Here is a 24,839-nt window from a genome sequence, read left to right on the forward strand (position 1 = left end):
CAGGAAAGGAATTATGTGATTTAAAGTCAAGAAAAAAGATGAAAGTCGATGCATTCCCCATATTACAAACTTAATTACTGTCGACTGGATGACTCTGAGAAGGTTTAGTACTTAGGGACTTTGTTCAGAGCCAGACTGTGTTAAAGGGACCTGAAGTATTTCCAGGTCAACTCAACATCCATATGTCTGAATAAGACCACACACAACACAACAAATACTTTTATATACATAATTATACACTCTGGAATGGAGCTCTACTCAATTTTTATCATTATGGGGTGTTACATAAATTCAAAATTTCGGCATTATATTCATTCTTTCATATATTGTTTTTTTTTAAAGATGTGGAGTTAAGGTTTTTTTAAAAACAAAAAGTTAAACATGTGGGAAAAAAATTCCATTATACTAAAATGACCCAAGTGCAGAGGAAATCTTACATGTTTCTCCAAAGCATCTGTTTGCTTGAAAAAAATTACGTAGTATATTGATACTTGTTGCTATGTAGGGAAAAATAACAAGATGTACCCCCATCCCTCTGTATAACCTTTCTTCTCTTTTTCTTGATCCTTTGGTCATTATCATCTCCTTCAATTGACAACAGGGTTGCTGGACTTCACAAATAAAAGTAAAGGACAATCAATTAAATATGAACTTCATTAATCATAGAATCTTCTTAGTATATGTCCCTAATATTTTATGGGACTCACTCATAATAAGAACAGAAAAAGGCCTATATTTATCTTCAACAACAATCTTATTAAAAGTCATTTAATTGGCCGGGCGCGGTGGCTCACGCTTGTAATCCCAGCACTTTGGGAGGCCGAGGCGGGCGGATCACGAGGTCAGGAGATCGAGACCACGGTGAAACCCCGTCTCTACTAAAAATACAAAAAAATTAGCCGGGCGTGGTGGCAGGCGGGAGGTTGGGGCAGAGAATGGGGTGAACCAGGGCAGGGGTTCAGTGAGCCTAGACCGACATGCACCACCTGGGGAAAAAAAAAAAAAAAAAAAAAAAGTCATTTAATTGACTAGAAAAGGTTTCCAGTTGAATGTAAATATCAAAGGTTTTTGCTTTCATTTTTGTTTTTTAAATCAAGGTAAAAAGAAATATCCAAAAGGAAAGTGACAATAAAAACATTAAAACCTAAAAGATAAAAATCAGGGTTTAAAATGAGCCTTTTCAAATTTTCAAAGTTTCCTAGTTCTTCAAGGCCATTTCTAGAAATATGGGCTCATTTTTGCAACTCTAGAAAATGCTGTCAGGTAAAGGGAAAGTAGAACTTTCTTTTGGAGACACAGTTCAGGCCTTTCATTTTACAGTTGTCCCTTGAACAATACAGGAGTTAGGGGCACCCCCATTCAACTGAAAATCCATGTATACCTTTTGACACTTCAAAAACTTAACTACTAATAGCCCACTCTGGATAGGAAGCCTTACCAATAATATAAAAGTTGATAAATACATAATTTGTATGTTATGTGTATTATTACATACACTATTATTACAATAAAGTAACTGGAGAGAAGAAAATGTTATTAAGAAAATCATAAAGATTAGAAAATATATTTACTATTTATTAAGTGGAAGTGGGTCATCAAAAAGGCCTTCATCCTCTGTCTTTATGTTGAGTGGGCTGAGGAGGAGAATGGAAGAGGAGGGATTGGTTTTGCTTCTCAGGTGTGACAGAGGGGAAAAAATATGTGTACAAGTGGTCCCACACAGTTCAAACTTATGTTGTTCAAGGGTTAACTGTATTCTGCAGGAAATAGTAGCCCAAGAGGATTTACAGTCTAGAAATGCCAGGATCTAACTGTAAAAGAATTTTAAAGAGACCACTGTTGGGCTATGTAGCAATTAGATGGGCAAAGGTAGGAACAAGCAGACAAGTTCTGAGATCTTTCTTAAAGCCTAAGAGAGATTATTTACATCTAGGGTATTGGTTTATTTTCTTAATCAGTGATTACCATTCCCACAGATAATTTTTATAATATTAATTTTTGTTGTTATTCAAAGAAATAAACTTTTTTTCCTCAAAGTTCACTTTGTTGCTATTTCAGTGTGATTTTATTTCCTATTATATTTTGTTATTTACCATTTTAAATATTTTTTTCTAATAGTTTATTGCTATAATTGTCTAAGTTTCTGTTTGGTAACTTCAGAGTTATTTTAATTGAATGTTTTTATAGAATTGTTTTAACAAATAGTGTACATATTATATACATTTTAGAATTTAATAGATTCAACACTTTCCAAAAATTTATAAAATACCTATTTGATACTATACCTTTAATAACATTTTACTAAGAATTAAAATATGGATATCTTCTTAAAGACTGATGTTTTCTGTTTGCATATCTGTTTATTTCTTACTTTTAGTAAAAACAAATGCATTCATTTAAAAGTTTTCACAAGAAAATTTTATAAATTAAGTAATGTTTTCTTATTTTGCCTAATTATTGACATATTATTAGCTGGTTATTGATAACATCTAGCATTTACTGATCATTTATATGCAAAGCACAATATACTTATTAGATTCTATTGATTTCCTTAAACTCTAATCTCATTTTCCTTAGCTAACATAAATGTTTTTATTCAGTTGCTTTTCAAAGATGGGTCTTGTCATATATTCAGAGAAAAAAGTGTAATTGAGAATAATCTCATTAATAGCTTCCTTTCCCTTACTACTTGAATAAAAGTAAGTAAGCAGAGTATTGATTCTCATGGCTTCCATCTAAAAATTCAATAGAAATGTTGAGTGCTCATGATTTTCAGCAAGAACCATCAATATGTAGTTTTTTTTTTTTTTGTTTTTTTTCAGACGGAGTCTTGCTCTGTCACCCAGGCTGGAGGGCAGTGGTGCAATCTTGGCTCACTGCAACCTCCGCCTCCTGGGTTCATGCCATTCTCCTGCCTCAGCCTCCGAAGTAGCTGGGACTACAGGCGCCTACCACCAGGCCTGGCTAATTTTTTTTTGTATTTTTAGTAGAGACGGGGTTTCGCTGTGTTAGCCAGGATGGTCTCGATCTCCTGACCTCGTGATCCACCCACCTCAGGCTCCCAAAGTGCTGGGATTACAGGCATGAGCCACCATGCCCGGCCAATATGTAGTTTTTTTAAAAAAAAAATCGAATAGATTATATCATCTTTAGGTAAAATACAGTAATTCAAGTTTCCTTCACACTTTTGGTTCAGCTTATCCTACTGGCCACACCACACAATGAAAATGAAGTACGTTTTCCAGTAAAAGTGACTTTTTTGACTTATCTGTATAGAGCAAACAAGCAATTGTGGAACATGCAAGGCTTTGCTGGGGTGCCTTATTTTCTACTAAGTGTGAGGCTTTGTGACATGGTTATTGTATTTACAGTGCTTTGGTTAAAATAGTAATACCAATGGCTCTATGTTAGGTAGGGTCAGATCCCAAAAGCTTAAACAGACAATCACTACTCACTTTAGCATCTTGGTTTCTCTGGGGTTCTTATGATGGAAGCTTGGCACAGAAGAGTGGTCCACGTGTCTGCTTTGGAAGTGGGAACTCTTGGGTTGAATCTTATCTGAGCCATGTACCAGCTGTGTGACTGGGTGACTCAGTCTCCTTTGGGAGGAAATATTAATGCTCCCTCAGGGATTGTTAGGAGGATTAAATGTCTTTGTATACATACAAAGCAACTAGTTGCTAAAGTATTCTAATACCGGTATTATATGAAGACCTTTAATCCTTACAGTTCAGTGTCTTGCTGAATAAATACTGAATGAACAGCATTGGTTTTATTATTAATAGTACTAGTTTTGTTTAAAAATGCAAAATGAAGAAGGATCAGAGAGGGTCTTGAAACCTCATTCCCTTCTTATCTCTGTCTCTTCTCTGAGACATCAAACCTTTTAGTTTGGTTGACGTGGATTTAGAATAGTCTCAGGCCCCGCGGGACTACTTTTTTTCCCCAAAGCATTGAAATACTATATAATACTGTATTTGGAATAGTTTTTCTTTAAAATGGCTAAAGTTCCTTTCAGATTAATAATATTTAGGAATTATGACTGCAGAAGAGTTGCGGGAGTGAGAAGGGAAAGCACTAGCTCTTCAGGGAGGTGTGAACGTCATTGCCATTCTTGCTGCTGGCAACTTCTTAGATCCATAACAGTTAAAAGGTAAAATAATATCAAACTTGTGTGTGGACTTTCACATTTAAAAAGTAGCATCTTTTGTGTTCATATCCATTAAGAACAATAAAACATGGTGAGTGATTATTTATTGAAATGTTCCACTTCAGAACAATAAATGGCTGAATGAACCTTTCTCCTTTTGGTGACTCTGCAGGGATCTTCGGAACCTAGTGATTGAAATGGTTTTATCTACAGACATGTCAGGTCACTTCCAGCAAATTAAAAATATAAGAAACAGTTTGCAGCAGCCTGAAGGGTAGGTTTTGTTTGGTGTTTTTTTGTTTTTTTTTGTTTTTTGTCATGTTAAAGTTCCAGGGGCTTGGCCTCAGAAAAGACTGTAATTGGTTCCTTTGTTTTGAATAATATAAGCATGTCCTTGGTTTAACAGGATTGACAGAGCCAAAACCATGTCTCTGATTCTCCACGCAGCAGACATCAGCCACCCAGCCAAATCCTGGAAGCTGCATTATCGGTGGACCATGGCCCTAATGGAGGAGTTTTTCCTGCAGGTGCCTCTTTCACACTCTGTGCAAATGTTTTTGGAAATAGTGACTGTGCATATTAGCATACACTTTTTCTGTATGGAATCCAGGGCTTGTGACTTACTATTATCAACTGGCCACCACACATTCTTGGGGGTTTCAGCAAAATTTATTAATCTATCAGAAAAATGTATTAAGTCTATGTAGTGTGATACATGTTTTAAAGAGATTCGAATTTTGGATCTCAGATGCTACTCTCAGGAAAGAAAAATAAAAGCAGCTAAGAATTGTTATCTGCTGTTAAGACGTAAGTGCCACAGCAGAGACAGCAAATAGCTTTCATAATAAAAAGAGTAGATGAGGATATATAACAGTTCTGCATAAATCTTGTTGGCCAGAATTTTAACGGAGGCCGAGAAATATTGCTTTAGCTGGGTGGACACATGCCTAACTGAAATAGGCAACAACGACAACAACAAAAATCTAATGTTACGTCAGAAACAAGCCCGGATAAGGATTGTGACTGGTGTTCTCTGCCACAAGTACACATCTTTTCTTTATACATGTCCCTGTTTTGCAACCCCCACAATCCAAGTTGGAGTACTACAATACAAATGTGATGCTAACCACTCAGAGTTAGCATCAAATTGCACAAATTAAGGGCTCAGTCTTCCACAAGATTGGCTCCACTTCACATGCCAGCTGCAAATGGGGCTATGGGACACCAGCACTTCTGACCAGCCAGTTACAAGTTCAGTGGTTCCCACAACCCTCTCTAGGTTTGATAACTTGCTAGAATGACTCACAAAACTTCAAAAGTGCTATCCTTACAATTACAATTTTATTATAAAGAATACAATCCAGGAAGAGCCAAATGAAAAGGCCCATAAGGAAAGGTCCAGGAGGGTCTTGGATGCAGAGCTTCCTTGCTATTTCCAGTGGAGTTAGCGAGTACCACCATCCTGCCTTGTCAATGTTTTCACCAACCAGGAAGCTCTACTGAGCTTTCCTGTCCAGAGTATATATCAGGGTTTCATTACATAGGCATGGTTGATTAAACCATTGGACATGCGATTGAACTCAATCTCCAGCCTCGCTTCCTTCCCAGATATCTCCTGGCTGGCTTAAAGTTCCAACTTTCTAATCATGTGGTTGGTTTCTGGTGACCAGGCCCTATGCTCAAACTATCTAGGGGATAGGCCCAGAGTTGCCTCATTAGCATAGAGTCTCCTATCACTCATGAAATTCCACAGCTTTTTGAAGCTCTGTGCCAGGAACTGGGAATGAATATGAGATAATTTTTTTTTTATTATATGACAGTCCCACTTAGAGAAGTTCTTTTATTTCTGTATTTTCAGATTATTTCATTTCTCAGTATTGTTCTTTATTTTGAAAGTTTGTTCATTAATTTTATACCTGTTCGGAAGATATAAACACCAAATATATTACTATGTTTGGATGACTCAGGTTTCTGTCTCCCATTGTTGATGGACATAATGTGTGGTTTCATTTTTGTATTGCAATTCATATTCCTAGAGAAAGTTACTGAGTAACATCTTCTAAATTCAAATATTTTGGTCCTAAAAATAGTATTGAAAAATATTTTAATAATTTACTTTGTGCTAAAAAAAAATACACTAAATGTAAAAACCTACCAAATTCTAAAGGTCAACTGCTTATTATGGTCAGTTAAAAATTATAATTATATACTCAACCAATCAACCAGAGATCTTTCTGAATAGCCCTGTGACATTAGAGATGCAAAAACAGAAACATAAAGAGATACAAAGATTTTTCAGGTTAAGAAGAAATTTTTAAATATCTTAAGTTGAATGATTTTGAAAACAATATTTGAAAATTGTGGGAAACTTTATAGCTTTACATACTTATATTAGAAAAAAACAAACGTGTAATAAAGTAAGTTATATCTGTTTCACCTTAAGAAGCTAGAAGTTAAGAAAATTGAATCAAAATAAGTTGATGGAAGGATATAATAAATATAAAAGTCAAAAGCAGTGAAATAGAACAAAGACAAACAATAACAAAAGTTAATAAAGATAACAGTTGGCTCTCTGAAAAAGTAATGAAATTACTTGCAGGATCAAAAAGAGGAAAAAACTATAAATGAAAGAGAGAATATCATTATAGAGCCTATATTCATAAAAGGATGAGGAATATTATGCACAATTTATGCCAATAAAATTGAAAACAGATGAAATTGTCAAAATTTTTGACAGATATAAATTATGAAAACAGAAACAAGAAAAAATCGTGTAGTCTGACTATTCATGTATCTGTTTCAAAAGCTGAATTTGTACTTTAATTCATCTTATGAAGAAAACTCTAGGCTTAGATGACATTCTTATTTCTGATTTCAATTCTCAATATTCAATTCAGTTGAGAGATGGAGAATTCTCTCAAACATTTCAGGAAGAAATAATGCCAGCTTTACACAAATTCTTTTATGACATAGAGGAAGAGGATAATTTGACAGCATAATTCTCGAGATTACCTGACAAAGACTTTTCAAGTAAAGAAAATTACACATCCACATCTGTCATAAAACTAAAGGAGAAAGTTTTTTTAGTTTTTAAAATTTTTAGCAAATCAAACCCAGCAATTTAGTAAGAAAGTGCATATCATATCATAACTTGAGTCAGTTTAATATTAAAAAATTAAGGTAATTCACCATATTAAAGGAAATAAAGGAAAAAATATATTGTCAACCCTATAGATGTGCAAAATGCATTTGACAATATTCAACAGACATTAATTATAAAAACTGTTAGTAAACTAGAAGTAGAAGACCTTTCTCAACCTGATCAAAGGTCTATAGCTAATGTGATACTTCACGATGAAATATTGAACATTTTTATTCAAAGATCATTATAGGTACTACTCTTACCACTTCTATTCAACATTGCATTTGAAGTTCTAGCCAGTGTAGGATGGTAATAAAAAACAAAGTATAGTTTGAATAAAAATAAATAAAACTGTTATTTGCAGAAACATGAGCATCTGCATAGAAAACCTCAAGAGATCTACAAAAGGCTACTAGAATTAATAAATGAGTTTATTAGTTGTAGAATCAATTGTGTTTCTGTATGCAAGCTGCAAACAATTTGAAAATAAAAATTGAAAACAGTATACTTTGTAACAGCATAAAATAATAAAATATTCGGGGAAACCTTTAATTAAATGTATATGAAACCTCCACACTGCAAACCACAAAATATTGAGAGAAATTTTAAGACGTATATAAATGGAGAGATATATTATGTTAATGACTGAAAGACTCAGTATTTCTAAGATGTCAATTCTTCCAAATTTTTAATAAATTTAGCATAATCTTTATCAAAAATTGTAACAGGCTTATTTGTAGAAGTTGGAAGGCTGATTCTAAAATCCATATAGAAATATGAGTCTAAGGCAGCCAAAACAATTCTGAAAAAGATTAAAGAAGTTGGAGGACTTACACTTCCTCCTCATGTGAGTTAGTATAAAGCTACAGTGATCAAGGCCCCGTGTTATTGGCATAGGGCACAGGGATAGGCAAATAGATCATTAAAATAGAGGAATGATTTCAGAAACAGGCTCATATATATAATGTCATTTGATCTTTACAAAGGCACCAAAACAACTACATGGGGAAAGGAAAGTCTTTCCACAAAAGGAAATGGAACCGCAATTAGTGAATATATGGGAAGAAAAGGAAACTGGTCCCCTACCTACACCTTAACACAAAAACTAATTCAAAATTAAGGAGTTTAACACAAAACCTAAAACTATGAAGATCTTAGAGGAAAACACAAGAGAAAATCTCTCTAATCTTGGGGGTAGGTAAATATTTCTTAGAGAAGACACAGAAAGCATTACCCATAAAAGAAAGAAAAAATGAAGTGGAAAAAAAAACTCAAAACTTCTGTTCTTCCAAACACACTATGAAGAAAATGCAAACCATAGACTGAGAGAAAATATTTGTACTACAAATATCTGTCCAAGGACTTGTGCCCAATTGCATATAGAACTCCAACAAATCAATAGTAAAAAGAAAATCAGGCCAATTTGAACGGATATTTTATAAAAGAAAATGTACAAGTAGGTAATCCATACATACAGGTATGTTCATTGTCTTTACTTAACAAAGAATATAAATTAAACCATAATGAAATATCATATAGCCCCATGAGAATGACTAAAATTAAAAGAATTGACAATATAAGGTGTTACCAAAAATGAGGAACAACTGGAGGTATCATACATACATCACAGGTGGGAGGATAAATTATTACAATCACTCTGGAAAACTACTGGATATCATCTACTGAAGTTAATATGAAGGGATAGTTAATATCCCTTAGGATCCAGCAATTTTACCCCTAGATAAATGAGTGTTTATGCCCACCAAATGTCTTATATAGGAGTAGTCATTACAATACTACTTACAAAAACTCAATGCTAGAAACAGTCCAAATATTCATCAAAAATAGAAATGGATAAAAAATAAATTATGGTACAGTCATACGGTGGAATATCAAGCAACAAGAAAAAATAGACTAATGATACAAATGACAATAAATCTCAAAATAATACATACTATAAACCAATTTATATGAAGTTCAAAAATTGGCAAAATTAATATATGGTGATAGAAATCAGAACAGAACAGTAGGTGCCTATATGGGTTAGGATTCCTTGGACGAGGTTAAGGCAACTTTCTGGGGGTAATGGAAATGCTCTATATCTTAATCAAGTATTATACAAGTGTTCCTGTTTATACACTTCAGATTTGCACATAAATTTCCCTTTAATTTTTTTTTAAAAAGAGTATATCATAATGAAGGTAGCTCATCTCTGACTTAAAGAAGACCCTAAAAAAAATTACTATGGAAAAAAAAAAAAAACTAAAATCCCAGAGACTCCTGAAGATTACCATTAGATCTCCAAATAATATCACCATTTGTATTATCCTTTTGTTTTACTGATTTCAAAACAGACAAAGAATACCTGACAGGATCATGAGATTAATGAATTCAGTGAAATCGAGTTCAGATCTTTTGAAAGTTCACCAATTTCTGGATTTTTAAAAGTAAATGATTTTCAAATCCCCTTCAGAAACATGTGCAGCAAAACAGAAAAATGTGGAGTTAAAGGTCAAAATAATTACGTTTGTACTGCCAACAAATATGTCTTTCAAGCAAAACAAGTTTTTCTTTATGAAACTTACACTTAAATATAATATTGATTCCAACAGGTAAAATGTTCTCTTGCATTGAACTAACTAAATAAATCTCATATTACTCTCACTTTTTCTTAGTCATACTGCATAATGTACACCTTTGGAGGTAAATAAGCAATGAACCTGAAACTCCTTGCTGTATGCATTGCTCTGATTTGACATAAGATATTGAACTGTGTCTATGTGTCTATGCAGATATCCTAGAAATTAGCAGGACTGCAATGGTTCTTGTATGTTTTATTTTTGTTCATCCTCACATAGCCATCTGTAAAACTATCGCTTTGTCAGACCCACAGTACTGATACCATTCTGCTATGCATTTAGCCAAGGTGACTGAGTTTTTCATCTCAGACAGTGAAAACAGCACTTTTACAAAGCAATTTGCAAATATGTGTCTTCATTCCTTTGGAAGGTACTAAGAATCTAACTACTGTGTCTTAAATTCCACTGGCTGTGCTAGAGATTTTGACGTAAATCAAAGGAGGTCTGTCCAGAGCTCATCATGGTGCTCAACTACAGTTTAAATGTAAACATCCTGTGTTTCTTGTTAAAGACTGTATTTTATGTACATTGGTCAAACATAAGAAGCCTAATAATGCCAATTAGAGAGATAATTGGACTTGACTTCAGAAAACTCAAGGGTAGGCCCTAGCTTCTCATTCTTCCAGGAGTGGGAGACATGAGTCTTCCCCTTCTTGTCTCCATATACTTTGTTACATTTTCCCATCCTGCCTACTTCCCAGGATGATTGTGAGGAACAAAATGATAGAACAAAAGTAAGAGGGCTTCAAATGTGAGGAATTAGTGCTATTTGTTATCCTGCTAGTCTATTTTAAGCTTTATGCTTTCCGAGGCAAAGTATCAGTATACTACACCATTGCTTAGGAAGTATTTTGTTGTTTGATAGTTACTTAACGCTGAATTTCTAAAGATCTGGGCACAATTCAAAAGCACATTTCCAACACAATCATCAAGTTTTAAAAGTAGCCAACTAAGAGAAGTATTTTCCTTTTTGCTCTGCAGAATGTAATGCTAGACTTGCAATTCCTTCTATTGGTTTTGAACAAAATTAGAGCCTGGATAGAAATTCAAAAAATCAGAAAAGTAGCAAAGGAAAGAGCTGATTTTAGAATTTTTCAAGAGCAACCTTTCAAGAAAGGTTCGTGTGTGTGTGTGTGTGTGTGTGTGTGTGTGTGTGTGTGTGTGTGAATATTTCAGAAAAATGCAGAGAAATTTTGTGATGTGTTAACTTCTAAATCATTTTCTTATTAGTTTGTCTACCAAACTCATTTTATTTAACAAATGGACTCAAGCAGACACTAAGAATTTTTTAAATGCTGTATATTTCTGGAAGACAAGCTATTTGTATTATTCTTAAAAATCCCATCAACGTTATCCCATTCTTTAGTGCTACTACTTTAGTTTCACCCTCTAAAGCCATGAGAAACTAGCCAGAGATCAGAATTGTATCCAGAATTTGCAGTCTTGAGAAACACTGATTTCTGACTCTTGAATAAGCCACTAATGGTAAAAGGCAGTAGAGCGGGTTCTCATTTCCAAGGCATTTTCACAACAAGCCTCTGATATTTATTAATACGATAAATGTCTCCTCGAGTTTTCACGCAGATCAACACAGTTGCTTCTACTGACAGTAATGGGTAGATTTGGAGGATGCTGCTTTATTTTAACTATGACTGATATGAGAGAGAGATCAATACCAGCCAAAAAAGTAATCATTGGTAAAAGAAGACAGGTTTTTGCTTTTTATTCTCCTCTTGAACACACACGTCAGGATGGCAAGTTAAGAAGTCAATGCAGTTAATTTTTTTACAAAAATAGTCGCTTCCATCAAAATGTGTTTGTATTTTAAACTAAATAACAATAACTACGCAAATTTTTCCCTTCTTCAACTAATTGTTTTGTGACACATGAAAAAAATCTATATTTGAACAAAATCTGCATTTATTAATCATTATTACCTTGTTAGCCAAGAAGAAAACAATAATTAGAAATGCAAGTTATTTGGAAGGAAAGGTCAAAATGTTTACTTTACCTTGAATTGTATACAGCCAGGCCTCTCTATTTTTAAATGTTGCTAGAAGTAGTATAAAGTGTGTTATTTCAAAATAAATTTCATTTTCCGTAGTAATACAAATGTACTTGGTCCATTCTCAGCCAAAGACCTGGCTTTTTAAAAAAATCATAAACATAACCCCTAAAATTGCAGAAATGAAAAGAACTGTAGCTATGAGCCTAGATAACTTTAAATGTAAAAAAGTAAAGCTTTTAGTTTCAAGAGGCATAAAAGCACTATAAACACCGATTAAACCAGGGGTTCTAATATTCCATAAAATACCTATAACATTCACAGAAATACAGTTATATCAGACCAATATTTTACTGAAAGTGAGTGTATTAGTTGCTGTAATTATTAAATGCTTAAATGTTTTTCGTGGTGTTCTTTGAATTTAGAAGGGCCCATTTGTAGAAGAAGTAAAGAAGGGTAATTAGAGGGCCTAAATTCCTTAAGTTTTCCAAATAAGGCAAAATTAGTGCATCCTCCTCTCCTCTCCCAATCAAATTCTCTATAGAACCAATGGTCTCTCAGATTTCACCCTCAGCCTTAGAATGTCTCCAAAGGCTGTCCTTAGGAGGAGTGTCTCCTAAGCCCCTGTCCCTGTGGTCAGGGGCTTCCTGCATATTTGTTATCGACGTTGTTTCTTTCTCTAAAATTGAAGTTTCAGTGAAGAGTTTTCTCAAGATTTCTGTACTTTACCCTGTCTTATCTTCTTCATTAAAACAAAACAAAACAAAACAAAACTGGCCGGGCGCAGTGGCTCACGCTTGTAATCCCAACACTTTGGGAGACTGGGATGGACGGACCACAAGGTCAGGAGTTCGAGACCAACCTGGCCAATATGGTGAAACCCTGTCTCTACTAAAAATACAAAAATTAGCTGGGCATGGTGGCAGGTGCCTGTAGTACCATCTACTCAGGAGGCTGAGGCAGAAGAATCGCTTGAACCCGGAAGGCAGAGGTTGCAGTGAACCAAGATCATGCTACTGCACTCCAGCCTGGGCGACAGAGTGAGACTCCTCTCAAGAAAAAAACAAAAACAAAGCAAAACTATAGAAATATTTTTGGTTTCAGAGAAATATAAAAAACAAACAACAACAACAAAAAGATGCTGTTAGGTCAATGGATTTCATACCTTATTAATGGCTGTCAGAGCACTTTACAATGGCAGGAAAGCATTAAAAACAATTACTAGTTCTCTTATAGATTTTCAGAGAAGAAACCTGAAGGATCTCCAGGGAATTGTAAAGACAGGTACAAGTTGTGGGGCCTGAGAACCTCAGGCTGCCTTGAGTTTCCATTTCAATGGGGCCAGTTTTTCTACTTACTCCTCATTTTTAAAAGTGTATTTTGGCCCCCTGAAGGCAGCATCCTGAAATGACAGCGAAACCTCTAAGAAAAATATAAACTCTTCTTTCACAATGCTTATTGCAATGACCTCTGCTTTTACCTTGATGGAAAATAAATATTCCCTATCCTGGGACAGAATGAGGAAATTATAAAGGTGGCCAAATCTATACTCAGAGATCCATAAACAAATCTATAAACATTCTCTTTATACAGAGTTCTAGTTCCTTCATAGTTTACCTACAGGGCCCCCTACTAATCTTGCACTCATGGCCTTTATTCACCCTAAAGAGTAAATAACACTTTGAAATATTTATAAATAAATTAAATAATTAATGTACTTTAGCATTCAATGTGCTTTGACAGTGAAAATTTAATATTCTAAATTAATTGTGGGGTACAGGAAGCAAATAGAATATAAAATCTCTTGCTCCATCTGTAGGAAGGTCATCCCTGCATATATCTGTCAAATGCCTAAGCCCTATAGGAAATATGTTGCCATTCAACATTCTATAAAATTTAGCTCAAGAAAGTGGTTGGGCACAGTGGCTCATGCCAGTAATCCTAGCACTCTGGGAGGCCGAGGCAGGTGGACTACCTGAGGTCAGGAGTTCGAGACAACCTTGGCCAACATGGTGAAACCCCATCTCTACTAAAAATACAAAAAATTAGCTCAGCATGGTGGCAGGCGTCTGTAATCCCAGCTACTCAGGAGGCTAAGGCAGGAGAATTGCTTGAACCTGGGAGGCAGAAGTTATAGTGAACCAAGATTGCGTCATTGCACTCCAGCCTGGGCAACAAGAGTGAAACTCTGTCTCAAAAAAAATGAAAAAATAAAAAAAATAAAGAAAATCATCATAATGCCTTTCTCAGGCCAAAGTTACCATTCTGGGGCCAAAGAGCTTGTACCACAGAGTATAAAAATACATCTATTACATTTGTGTCCTTAAATACCAGATAGCAGCATCTTGACAAAAAAAAAAAAAGTTAAATGTAGCTTAGCAGCATTTAATAGATACAATCTTATAATATTTAGGGTGGTGCAAAAGTAATTGTGGTTTTTGCAATTTTAATTGCAAAAGATACAGCTGACTATCCTCTGACTCTAAGACTACTGACAATTTTAATTGCAAAAACCACAATTACTTTTGCACCAACCTAACAAATACACAAAAGAATAAAATGCAGTTGTATCTACATATGTTAAATAAGCATCTCTAATATCAGGCTCCCAAAAGCCTATCAGTAGCTTTATTTCTATTTTATTTCATCAATAGTAATATTAGTATTTATATTTTAACATAAATGATTGATGACATTATTCTTGCACCTTATCCTCAACATGTTAGAAACCAAATCCATAATAGTATTCAAATCTTTCCCTCACTCAGATCATCTGGTTTCCATTAGTGGCACCAACAGACTCCTCCTTTCCATTCACACTGGAAGCCAAGGAGTCATCCTCAACTCACCCCAAGTCATCTCTCATACTGCAGACAAACTAATCTTTCAAAAGTGGGAATCCTTTCTTGTCAATTCCTTGCTAGAAAAAAAGAGGGAGAAAAAGCTGATGCCTCTCTATTACATGCTAAATTAAGCACTACTTCAATTTCCTGTGTTTTAAAACTATTCAATGTATGCATTAGACATCATAAATACCTTTAATTTGTACATATTGCATTCATATTGTTGCTATTATAAATTATGTTTTTTTGTGTTTTGTTTTTGTTTGTTTTTTTTTTTTTTTGAGATGGAGTCTTGCTCTGTCACCCAGGCTGGAGTGCAGTGGTGCAATCTCGGCTCACTGCAATCCCTACCTCCTGGGTTCAAGCGATTCCCCTGCCTCAGCCTCCTGAGTAGCTGGGACTGCAGGCACATGCCACCACACCTAGGTAATTTTTGTATTTTTAGTAGAGACGGTGTTTCACCATGTTGGCCAAGATGGTCTCAATCTCCTGACTTCGCGATCCACCTGCGTCGGCTTCCCAAAGTGCTGGGATTACAGGTGTCAGCCACTGCGCCTGACCTAAATTATGTTTCTTATTAGCTAAACTTAATGACTACTAAGTGTCAGACACTGTCTTTATGCTTCATATAAATAATCTTAGATAACTTCAGGATAGATACTATTACATCTATTATATTTTATCCCTAAAACAAGTAAATCAAGATCACAAAATTAGGTAACAGATAAGGAGAATTCATTTCAGCAAAGGCTGTGCTATGTCTGAAGTAACAGCAATAGCCCCTAGACAGCAGCGATTCAGCTGACTGTATCTTCTGGCTCTAAGACTAGTGGCATTAATAATTCCCTTCCACCTGTCCTTTAAGCTGAGTATAAATCACAATTTCAAATGAATTCCATTTGTTATTATTATCCAGAGGAATTAGGGGAGTTACTGGCAGAGGTCACAGGAATTCTTATTCCTTATTTTCTCTGAGTTATGACACAGTGAAATGTTCCTGTTTGTAACTAATTTTCCTACTTCTTTGATGGCCATATCTAGATTTTCCCCAACAATTCTGATTGCAGACTTTCTGTCTATAACTCTCATAATCAAAGGCATGGTTTCGGGGAACTGCTCTAGAAGATATTCTTAAAAAGTTGTAAAGCTACATGTTGACATGATGTTGTAAAGATTAGGATAGAAAGATGTTAATGGAAACAGACTGAAAGGAAACCGTGGAGTCCTTACATATTTTATCCTAAGTTATGGACTTACGATGCAAGGCTGGTGTTGCTCATGAAGATATACAGCCAATAAATTAGGAGAAAATAGAACCTAAAACGTTCTTTCAAATGGCCAGGAAATTGAAATGAACAAGAACAAGGAAGTAACCTCTCCTCTTTCTTTCATAAGCACATCCCCTTTAATGCAAAGGGAAGAACCAAAGTTTAATAAACCTTGTGATATTAAAGGTTTGACCAGAACAGCAACCTTTGTTTTAGAAGATGAAAATTTAATTACTTCTCATGAAGCAAAACCCAAATATAAATGGAATTCTTTAACATATGTCCTCAATTAATCTATTTTAGATGAGATCAAATAATAAAAAAATTGATATTTCAATTTTCTCTGAGAAGAAAACATTAAAATAAGTATATGCACACTGAATGTAAGAATGTTGAAGAAATTCCTCATTATATGTTGTGGAAGATTTAATAAAACTTGGTTAATGGATAGAAAGGTGTTTCAAATCATATACTTTTAATTTTGAAAAACAGTTCCATCACAAAATTTTGATACTAAAGGTCTGTTGATATACTTGGCATAAATAAATTAACTTGGATTGTTAATTAAATGTCAGATAACACATAAGATGGCTAGGTATTTTATGGTGACTTTGGAAAATTCCAAAAGCAAACGTTTGTTTCTTAAAAGTCAAGAGATTGTAATGCCAAAGCAAAGTCTCCAGGTACTAAAAACATTCATCATTTTTCTCCCTGCAAAATGTCCCCAAATGGAGACCAACCAAGAAAAATTATATAAACTTGCACTGTAGCTTTTGGTTTTATAAATAAGAAAAAAGTATTGCTAATTAAGAAATGAAAGATGTGGCTTTTCTAGGCTTTATATCTTAGGTTGCTCATTATTTTAGCTTCTCCAACCCAAGTCTACATTAACGTGCTTTTCTTTCTCCAGGGAGATAAAGAAGCTGAATTAGGGCTTCCATTTTCCCCACTTTGTGATCGGAAGTCAACCATGGTGGCCCAGTCACAAATAGGTAATTCTGATGATTTGTGATGGTGGAAAGTGAGTGTGTGCTTGTCAGTTTTCAAATGGGTAAATGGTGTTGTTCAAAGGGGTAACTTCCATGAAAACCTCACTCCATATTCATGATACATTTGATTTTTAGATGGATCTATGTGGTGCTGAATAAGAATTATTGAAGCATTTTCACAAAATAAATTCAATAAAGCAACATTAGTAAATGTAATTGTTATCATGGTTGTAATCCTTTTACAAAACATAAAATTTTCTTGTGTGGGAGACTATTTTATGTTGTTTTGTTGCTGATTGTTTTCTGTAATTTAATTCTTTAGATATATAGGTCAACTCAATGAAAATATTAGTGCACTTGTTCTATCACTAAGTTTCCATAGTATGCTTAATATAGTAGTGCACATTTCATTTGGAAAAATATTCTCTCATGATGTGAATAGATTAACCAACAACAGGAAATTTCCAAAATGATAATACTCCCAACCACATTCATTCTTATCATCTGTATTTGTGTTGGGGACTTCAAGTCCAGTCCATTATTAAAACATGTGTTACATGGCTCAAATACTTGTAATAATTATTCCCTGAGCCAGCATTTTTGTTACTGAACAATATGATCAATAAACACAAGGATCACTTCTTAGCTGTGTGGTTATGCTCCGGCACCACCCATCACAAAGCTTGGGGGAAAGCTGCCTGCTCTGACCTTTTCCCCTTCCCATCCAAGTTTCAACAGCTGTTTTTCTAGAGACCATAACACAGGTGCCTATCCTAGCTTAGTAAGTGTAAACGTGGCAGGCTAAGGACCTGATGCAGCAAGCTAAGAATGGAAGTTTCTGAGGCTTGTTGCTGTAATGCAAATTGCTGCCATGTTAGTAGAGGTGATGCCCCAGTTGACAGTCTACACATCTCAGGCATTTAAGAACACAGACAGAACTGGCGGGGTGCAGTGGCTCCTGCCTGTAATCCCAGCACTTTGGGAGGCCAAGGCGGGCGGATCTCGGGGTCAGGAGATCGGGACCATCTTGGCTAACATGGTGAAACCACGTCTCTACTAAAAAATACAAAAAATTATCTGGGTGTGGTGGCACACACCTGTAATCCCAGCTACTTGGGAGGCTGAGGCACGAGAATCACTTGAACCCAGGAGGCAAAGGTTGCAGTGAGCCAAGATCGCGCCACCGCACTCCAGCCTGGGCGACAGAGTGAGACTCCATCTCAAAAAAAAAGAACATAGAACTTAAAATAGTACCCTTGGTGGTCAATTAACACTGATTTAATTTGAAGGTATCCATTAAAACTACTGAAGTTTTATTTAATTAAAAATGTGCCTTATTATATACTATAAGTAATCCAGTTACTTGAAATGTGAATTACTTTTATCCAAGCATCTGATGGACAGTCTTTAAATGTGCATACTTTACAGGACATTATCACTTAAAAAGCCTCCCTCCAGCTATTCTCCTATATTCAGATGGTAGTCCATTGCTCTCAGATGTGTTTCCAACAACAATTCTTGACTTGAGGCACCCACAGCAGTCCTGGGATCTGGGATATTGCCATGTACACAGACCTTAGAATAGGTTGTTGTCTCCTCCTCTGCCTAAACACAGGATGGAAAATACTCCCAGAGGACAATGCCCTTTTCTCTGTGTGTCATTTTCTATCTTGATGAGTACTTTAAATGTAAAAGTCTTCATTCAGTACTGACATCTCAAAGTGGTGGGATTAATACTGTCTCCCAGAGATGTTACTTTTCTTTTCACTGATTTGACAGAACACACCCACATGCTGTGAACTAACACTTTACATCCAGAGAATAATAAACAGCAATTTGAAATATTAACACACTGGCAGAAAGCTCTGATATAGTAAGAAACAAAAAGTAATTGTCTTCCTGTTACCTGAGAAAAACCTTCAATTATTTAATTTCTTTGGAGCTTAGATATGATTTCTTGTTAGTAAATAATAAAATCCAAAGTGCTTTCAAATGATGTGCTTTCAAAAAGGATAATGATCCGTGGTATTGAGAGAGGAAACTATAGTCACTCTCATTGGATCTAAGTGTATTGTTAGCAATAGTATATTATATAAGGCTGAATAGTAAATAGAAAAGCCAATATACTTGAGTTAGCAAGCTTAAATTGTGTCACTTCCATGGCTTCAAGGATTATTTTATAGAGCAGTTAAACCATCTCTAAAGACTGTTATTAGATTAAAACAATACAAAGGGTAAGCAGAACCAATATTTTAGTTGATACTCGCTATCCCAGGATTGTCAGAGGCTCTTCATTATTTCTGATTTCAGAATTCAGGAAATTGTAACACTTGAATTTCTCTCTCTCTCTCTTTTCATTTTGGCTTTTATAGGTTTCATCGATTTCATAGTAGAACCAACATTTTCTCTTCTGACAGACTCAACAGAGAAAATTGTTATTCCTCTTATAGAGGAAGCCTCAAAAGCCGAAACTTCTTCCTATGTGGCAAGCGGGTATGATATTTTCTTTTTTGCATCATTTTTCATCTTTGTGTTGTTTAGTAACCTTTTCCTTAATGATTATCTATATTTCTCACATCTAGGCAGAGAATTCTCACGAGAATTATTAGGGAGTATTGCCTGCCACCTAGTGGCTTTGTATTATATTGCATCTGCCTTTGAGAACTGAAGTTTAATACACAAAATATGAAATACTAAGGTGTGTACTAAGGAGAATCCAGTGTGGGGAGGGAGAGAAAGGAGGTGAGCAGCTGCCACGTGCTCAGAACTGGGACTGAGCATCTACTACCCTGCTTTTCTAGTCGGTTTTGTAAAGTTTTTCAGGTTTTCCTCGTTCACCCCATATCCTGATGGTGTTTTTTGGTTTCTTTGGTTGTTACTGTTAGCTCAACCACCATTGTGGGGTTACACATTGCTGATGCACTAAGACGATCAAATACAAAAGGCTCCATGAGCGATGGGTCCTATTCCCCAGACTACTCCCTTGCAGCAGTGGACCTGAAGAGCTTCAAGAACAACCTGGTGGACATCATTCAGCAGAACAAAGAGAGGTGGAAAGAGTTAGCTGCACAAGGTAGTGTTGTTTATGAGGCTTTACTACCATCTCTCTCTCTTCACTTCTCCTCTAAGAGTTTGAATTATTTCTTCTAGATTTCTTCTTCTATAGAATATGTAAGCCCTTGATGGTATTGGGAATTTGGCTACTCTTTGATCATTCATGAGAAAGTTGGCTCATTTATTAGATAAAAAGAGGTTCTGGTTTGTTTGTGCCACATGGGCTGCAGATCTGTGTGTCAGTGGGTGGTGGCAAACTGGATACTGAAAGATGAGATAATGAAACAGTGACAAAACTTTGTGGTACCATATAAACTCCTGTGCTTTCATAGAGGTGCTTTCCAGCCTGGATTTTACTTGGCAAGTGGCTTTTGTGTTGCATTAAGTGTGTTATCACTTCATGTCAGAGACTTGGGTGTGTTTTTTTTCTGTTTCACTAAGTTGCTTTTTTGACTCAAAATTTAGACAGGAATTGGGGAAATCATTAGTAATCAACCACCACAGCAATTGAATGGGAAAGTAGCTATAGTTATTTCTGACATATTAGCTGCTTCAAATTAATTAGTCTATTTAGTAGGTTTGTGAGTCGGTATTCAAACAGTTACTATCTTTCGTGCAGGAATTAGCTTTAATATCCAGATCCAGCCCCTGCCTCTTCTCACACTCGTTCCCACAGCTCTGTCTCCCTCATACACTACACTCCCTGCACAACGGCCTCTTGGAAGTTTCTTAAAATACTCCAGGGTCTTTGTAGTTATTTTTTCAGCCAGAAATTTTTTCCTTGTGCTTTTTGCAGCTTTAACATACTCAGGAATAAGCTTATTTTTCCTAAAATGGATAATATAAGATCAAAAGAGTGTTAAAACGTATTTATAGTCAGAAGGACATAATATTGAAAAGTTTTCAATTATCCCAAAAGTCAACCATAAATATAACATGTTTCTAATGAAAATTCCAATGCATTTTTCATGGAATTTAAGAAATTGATCCTAAAATCTATATGGTATTGCAAATAGCTAAGAATAGTCAAGACACTCCCGAAGGATAATAAAGGAGGAGCACTTGCCATATATCGAAATTTACTTTTATACTGAAGTAGTAAAGTTAGTGTGGCCGTGATACAGAGATAACAAGATGGGCCTCAGGAATAGAGCAGAAAGCCAGAAATAACACATTAATTCCTGCAAAACTTCACAGATGACAGACACACACATTCATATATGCAATCTTTTGTATGTTCTCACATATTTACCATTATGATGTTCTTCATTTCTTCTTGTGTGTCTGAGCTACTATTTGGTATCATTTCTCTTCACACTGGAGTACTTCCTTAAGTATTTTCTTATAACAGAGTTATGCTGACAAGCAATTAGATTTTCTTAATCTGGGAATGTCTGTATCTTACTTTTATTTATGAATAATTTTACTTGATTTAGAATTGTTGAATGATTTTTTTCTTTTAGCACTTTTAATGTGTAATTCTATTGCCTCTGGCTTCCACAGTTTCTGGTAGCGTTGGCCAAATATAAATTGTATTGTTGCTTCCTTGTATGTACAGAGTCTTATCTTTTTCTTTCTGTTTTCTAGACTTTATTTTGACTTTCAGCAATTTGATGAAGATATTTCTAGGTCTTTTTTTTCAATATTCTACTTAGTGTTCATTGAGCTTCTTAAATCCATAAATTAATAATTTGCATCAAATTTAGGAAGCTTTCTGTCATTTTGTTCAATGTTTTTCTTCTGCCTCTTTCTCTGTTCTCTCCTTCTGAGGATCCTGTTATGCATAATTTAGGATTCTGGAAATCATCCTGGATGCTCTGGATCTCTGTCAATTTCTTTGTTCGTTCTTTCTTTCTTTCTTTCTTTCTTCTTTCTTTTTTCCCTTCCTTTCCTTCCTTCCTTCTTCATTCATTTTTGATTGGCTGCTTTCTAATGATTTATCTTCAAGTTTACTGTTTCTTTCTCTGCCACCTCAATCCTGCTGTTGATTTCACTGAATTAACTTTTTATCTCAGCTACTTTTTTCAATTTTATTATTTCCATTTGGTTCTTTTTATAATGTCTATTTCTCTGTTGATATTTTATATTTCCATTCATTGTTAGCACATTTTCCTTTAATTCTTCAAAATTATTTTCTTTAATTTTAAAAACATATTTAAAAAACTTGTCTTGAATTTTTTGAAATCAATTTTCAAACTGACTATAAATGGCCTTTCTATGGCTCTCTAATTTCTAGGATTTTTCTGTTAAATCCTGCTGGTCTACCCTTTACCCCAACTTGAACCCCAACCTTAGGCTGACAAAGCTTGGGGCTTTTCTCATCTAGTCTAAGTGGATTCACCATTGTATATTCAAGTAACCAGAATTACTTGCTGCCTTCCCATTCCAAGTTGATTCTACCATATCCGGCAGGAAAGTTGGCTTTTGCTTCCATTCCCAGGTCAGAGATGGAGAGGAAGATGGAGGAGTGGGAGTAACTTCAGGCAAGAAGGTCACAGGTTCCTGCTGTTTTTACCTGAATGTCCAAAAATTTTTTAAGAATAAATGTTTCTCAAATTATTATGTCCCTTTGGTTGATTTCCAGAGTCACTGAATGGTTGTTTTTATTAATGCTGTCCAGTTTTGCACTTGTTTTTTTATGAAGAGAAAAACCTAGACTTCTTTATATCACTATAGCAGGAAGTATTCCTCTTCACCATAGGTTTTAAGAGAATTAAATGAGTTTATTAATATAATTTGTTTAGAAGTGTCTAGAGTACTAAGCACTATATGAGTTAGCTGTTATTACTATAACTATTATTTATTATGTTTCTGCCATGTGTTCTAGAAATAAGGGTTATAAGGCTACTATATAGAAACTAGGGGTATCCCTAATGCTGAATTCTAAATCCAGCAAAACTATTCAGAAATAAAGAAAAATAAAGACATTACCAGATTAAGAAAATCTAGTTAGTATGGAAATTGGGGATAATTTCTATACAGTAAACTGGTAAGGAAAGGCTTCTCTGAGGAAGAAATAATTTAAATAAATACACAATGGAGGTTAGAAAGAGAACCATGGAGAGGTCTGGGAGGGTGGGGGGGTAACAAATTTTTAGAAGGGATTGGCTACCACATTATATAGGAGGCCGAGCTTGCCTGACATGCCAGAAACAACAAGAAGGGCAGTGAAGCAGGAAGAAATTGGACAAGTGGGAATAATGTAGGCAACGTGATGGGTGGGCAATGTGGTGCCTGACCTTTGGTTTTGGCCCGAGGAAGACAGGAAAGCAAATGTAGAGTTTTGAGAAAAAATGTTGATTGATCAGAACTGAAGTTTCAAAAGGATTACTCTGCTACAGAATGGAAAGTGTTCTTTTGTTTGGGTAGTAAAAATAGAAACAAGGAGATCAGAAAGAAGGCTGTTGTTCATAACCCAGGAGACACATGGGAGCTTAGACCAGGTAGTAATGGTTGAGAGGGTGTATAATTTCTGGATGTGTAAAGATTGTGGCAGCATGTGTGAGTAGAAGGAGGGTAAGCAAAAAGAGATCGGATTCTGGATATACAGGTATTTTGAAAGCTGAACTGATAGGATTTGTTACTAGATTAGATGAAGGAAACAAAGTGAAGAGAAGAATCAAGAATGATGCCAGGCTTTTTGGTTTTCTTACACATTATTTGTGTATAGGTAAAATTATATAATCATTTCATGGAACAACTTGGCATTCTGTAGGAAATTTAAAGATGCATGTGCCATACTTCTCGACAATTTTGCTTCTGTATTTTTACCCCAGAGAGACTTTTGTGCATATGCATCAAAGACATGTCTAAAATATTCATAGCAGCATTGTTCATGACTGCAAAATAAAGTGGAAGAAAACAGTAAAATTGATTTATATACTGTAGTATGTACATATTATGGAACAGCATAAAACTGTTAAAATTTAACTAATCACCACAGGAATGAAGGACACAGTGTTGCACAAAATAAGCAAACTGCTGGGCTTTAGTAGGCAGTTTCCCCCTGACAGTGTGAAGGAGACTGAGAGGTTTGGACTAAGCAAAATTCACCACAACGCAGCAAAGCGGCTGTGCCCAGACTGCTTCTCTAGATTCCTCCTCACTGGGCAGGGCATCTCTGCAGGAAATCCAGCAGCTCCAGTTAGGGGCTTACAGACAGGACTCTCGACTCCCTGGGACAGAGCACCTGAAGGGAGAGGCGGCTGCAGTCGCAGGTTCAGCGGATTTAATCTCTCCTGTCTGCCGGCTCTGAAGAGAGCAACTGACCCTAACAAGGGGGACTCTCCCAGCAGAGTGCACCAGCTCTGCTAAGGGACAGACTGCCTCCTCAAGCAGGTTCCTGACCTTGTGCCTCGTGACTGGGAGAGACCTCCCAACAGGGGTCAACAGACACCTCATACAGGAGAGCTGAAGCTTCCAGAGGAAGGAGCAGACAGCAGTCTTTGATGTGCTGCAACTTCCATTGGTGATACCTAGGTGACAGGGTCTGGAATGGACCCCCATCAAACTGCAGCAGACCTGCAGAAGACGGGTCTAACTCTTAGAAGAAAAACTAACAAACAGAAAGCAACAACAACAGAAGCATCAACAAAAAAGACCTCCCACAAAACCCCATCCAAAGGTCCTCAGCCTCAAAGATCAAAGGTAGTTAAATCCATGAAGATGAAGAAGAAACAGTGCAAAAACGCTGAAAATTCCAAAAGCCAGAATGCCCCTTCTCCAAATGATCGTAACACCTCTCCAGCA

The 24,839-nt window shown here is 35.7% G+C and overlaps 1 protein-coding gene across 12 annotated transcripts in view; it reads left to right on the top strand.

The window, feature by feature from the left end:
- PDE1A (phosphodiesterase 1A) overlaps positions 1-24,839 on the top strand; it is a 465,582-nt gene that overhangs the window by 397,942 nt on the left and 42,801 nt on the right. For 8 of the 12 annotated variants that reach the window (XR_009214035.1, XM_058440471.1, XM_058440478.1 and 5 more), the window contains 5 exons: positions 4,323-4,424; positions 4,557-4,677; positions 16,958-17,039; positions 19,409-19,529; positions 19,922-20,109. Coding sequence is in view for 11 of the 12 variants with exons in the window: in XM_058440471.1 (XP_058296454.1) it covers positions 4,323-4,424; positions 4,557-4,677; positions 16,958-17,039; positions 19,409-19,529; positions 19,922-20,109 (614 nt within the window). In the remaining variant the exon portion in view is untranslated. Of the gene's footprint in view, positions 1-4,322; positions 4,425-4,556; positions 4,678-16,957; positions 17,040-19,408; positions 19,530-19,921; positions 20,110-22,530; positions 22,651-24,839 lie in introns of those variants that run through there. The other 4 variants (XM_058440470.1, XM_032755219.2, XM_058440497.1 and 1 more) reach the window with 2 other exon arrangements.

This window comes from Hylobates moloch, unplaced genomic scaffold, assembly GCF_009828535.3.
Source record: "Hylobates moloch isolate HMO894 unplaced genomic scaffold, HMol_V3 SCAFFOLD_1, whole genome shotgun sequence".
In the NCBI taxonomy this organism is placed as follows: domain Eukaryota; kingdom Metazoa; phylum Chordata; class Mammalia; order Primates; family Hylobatidae; genus Hylobates; species Hylobates moloch.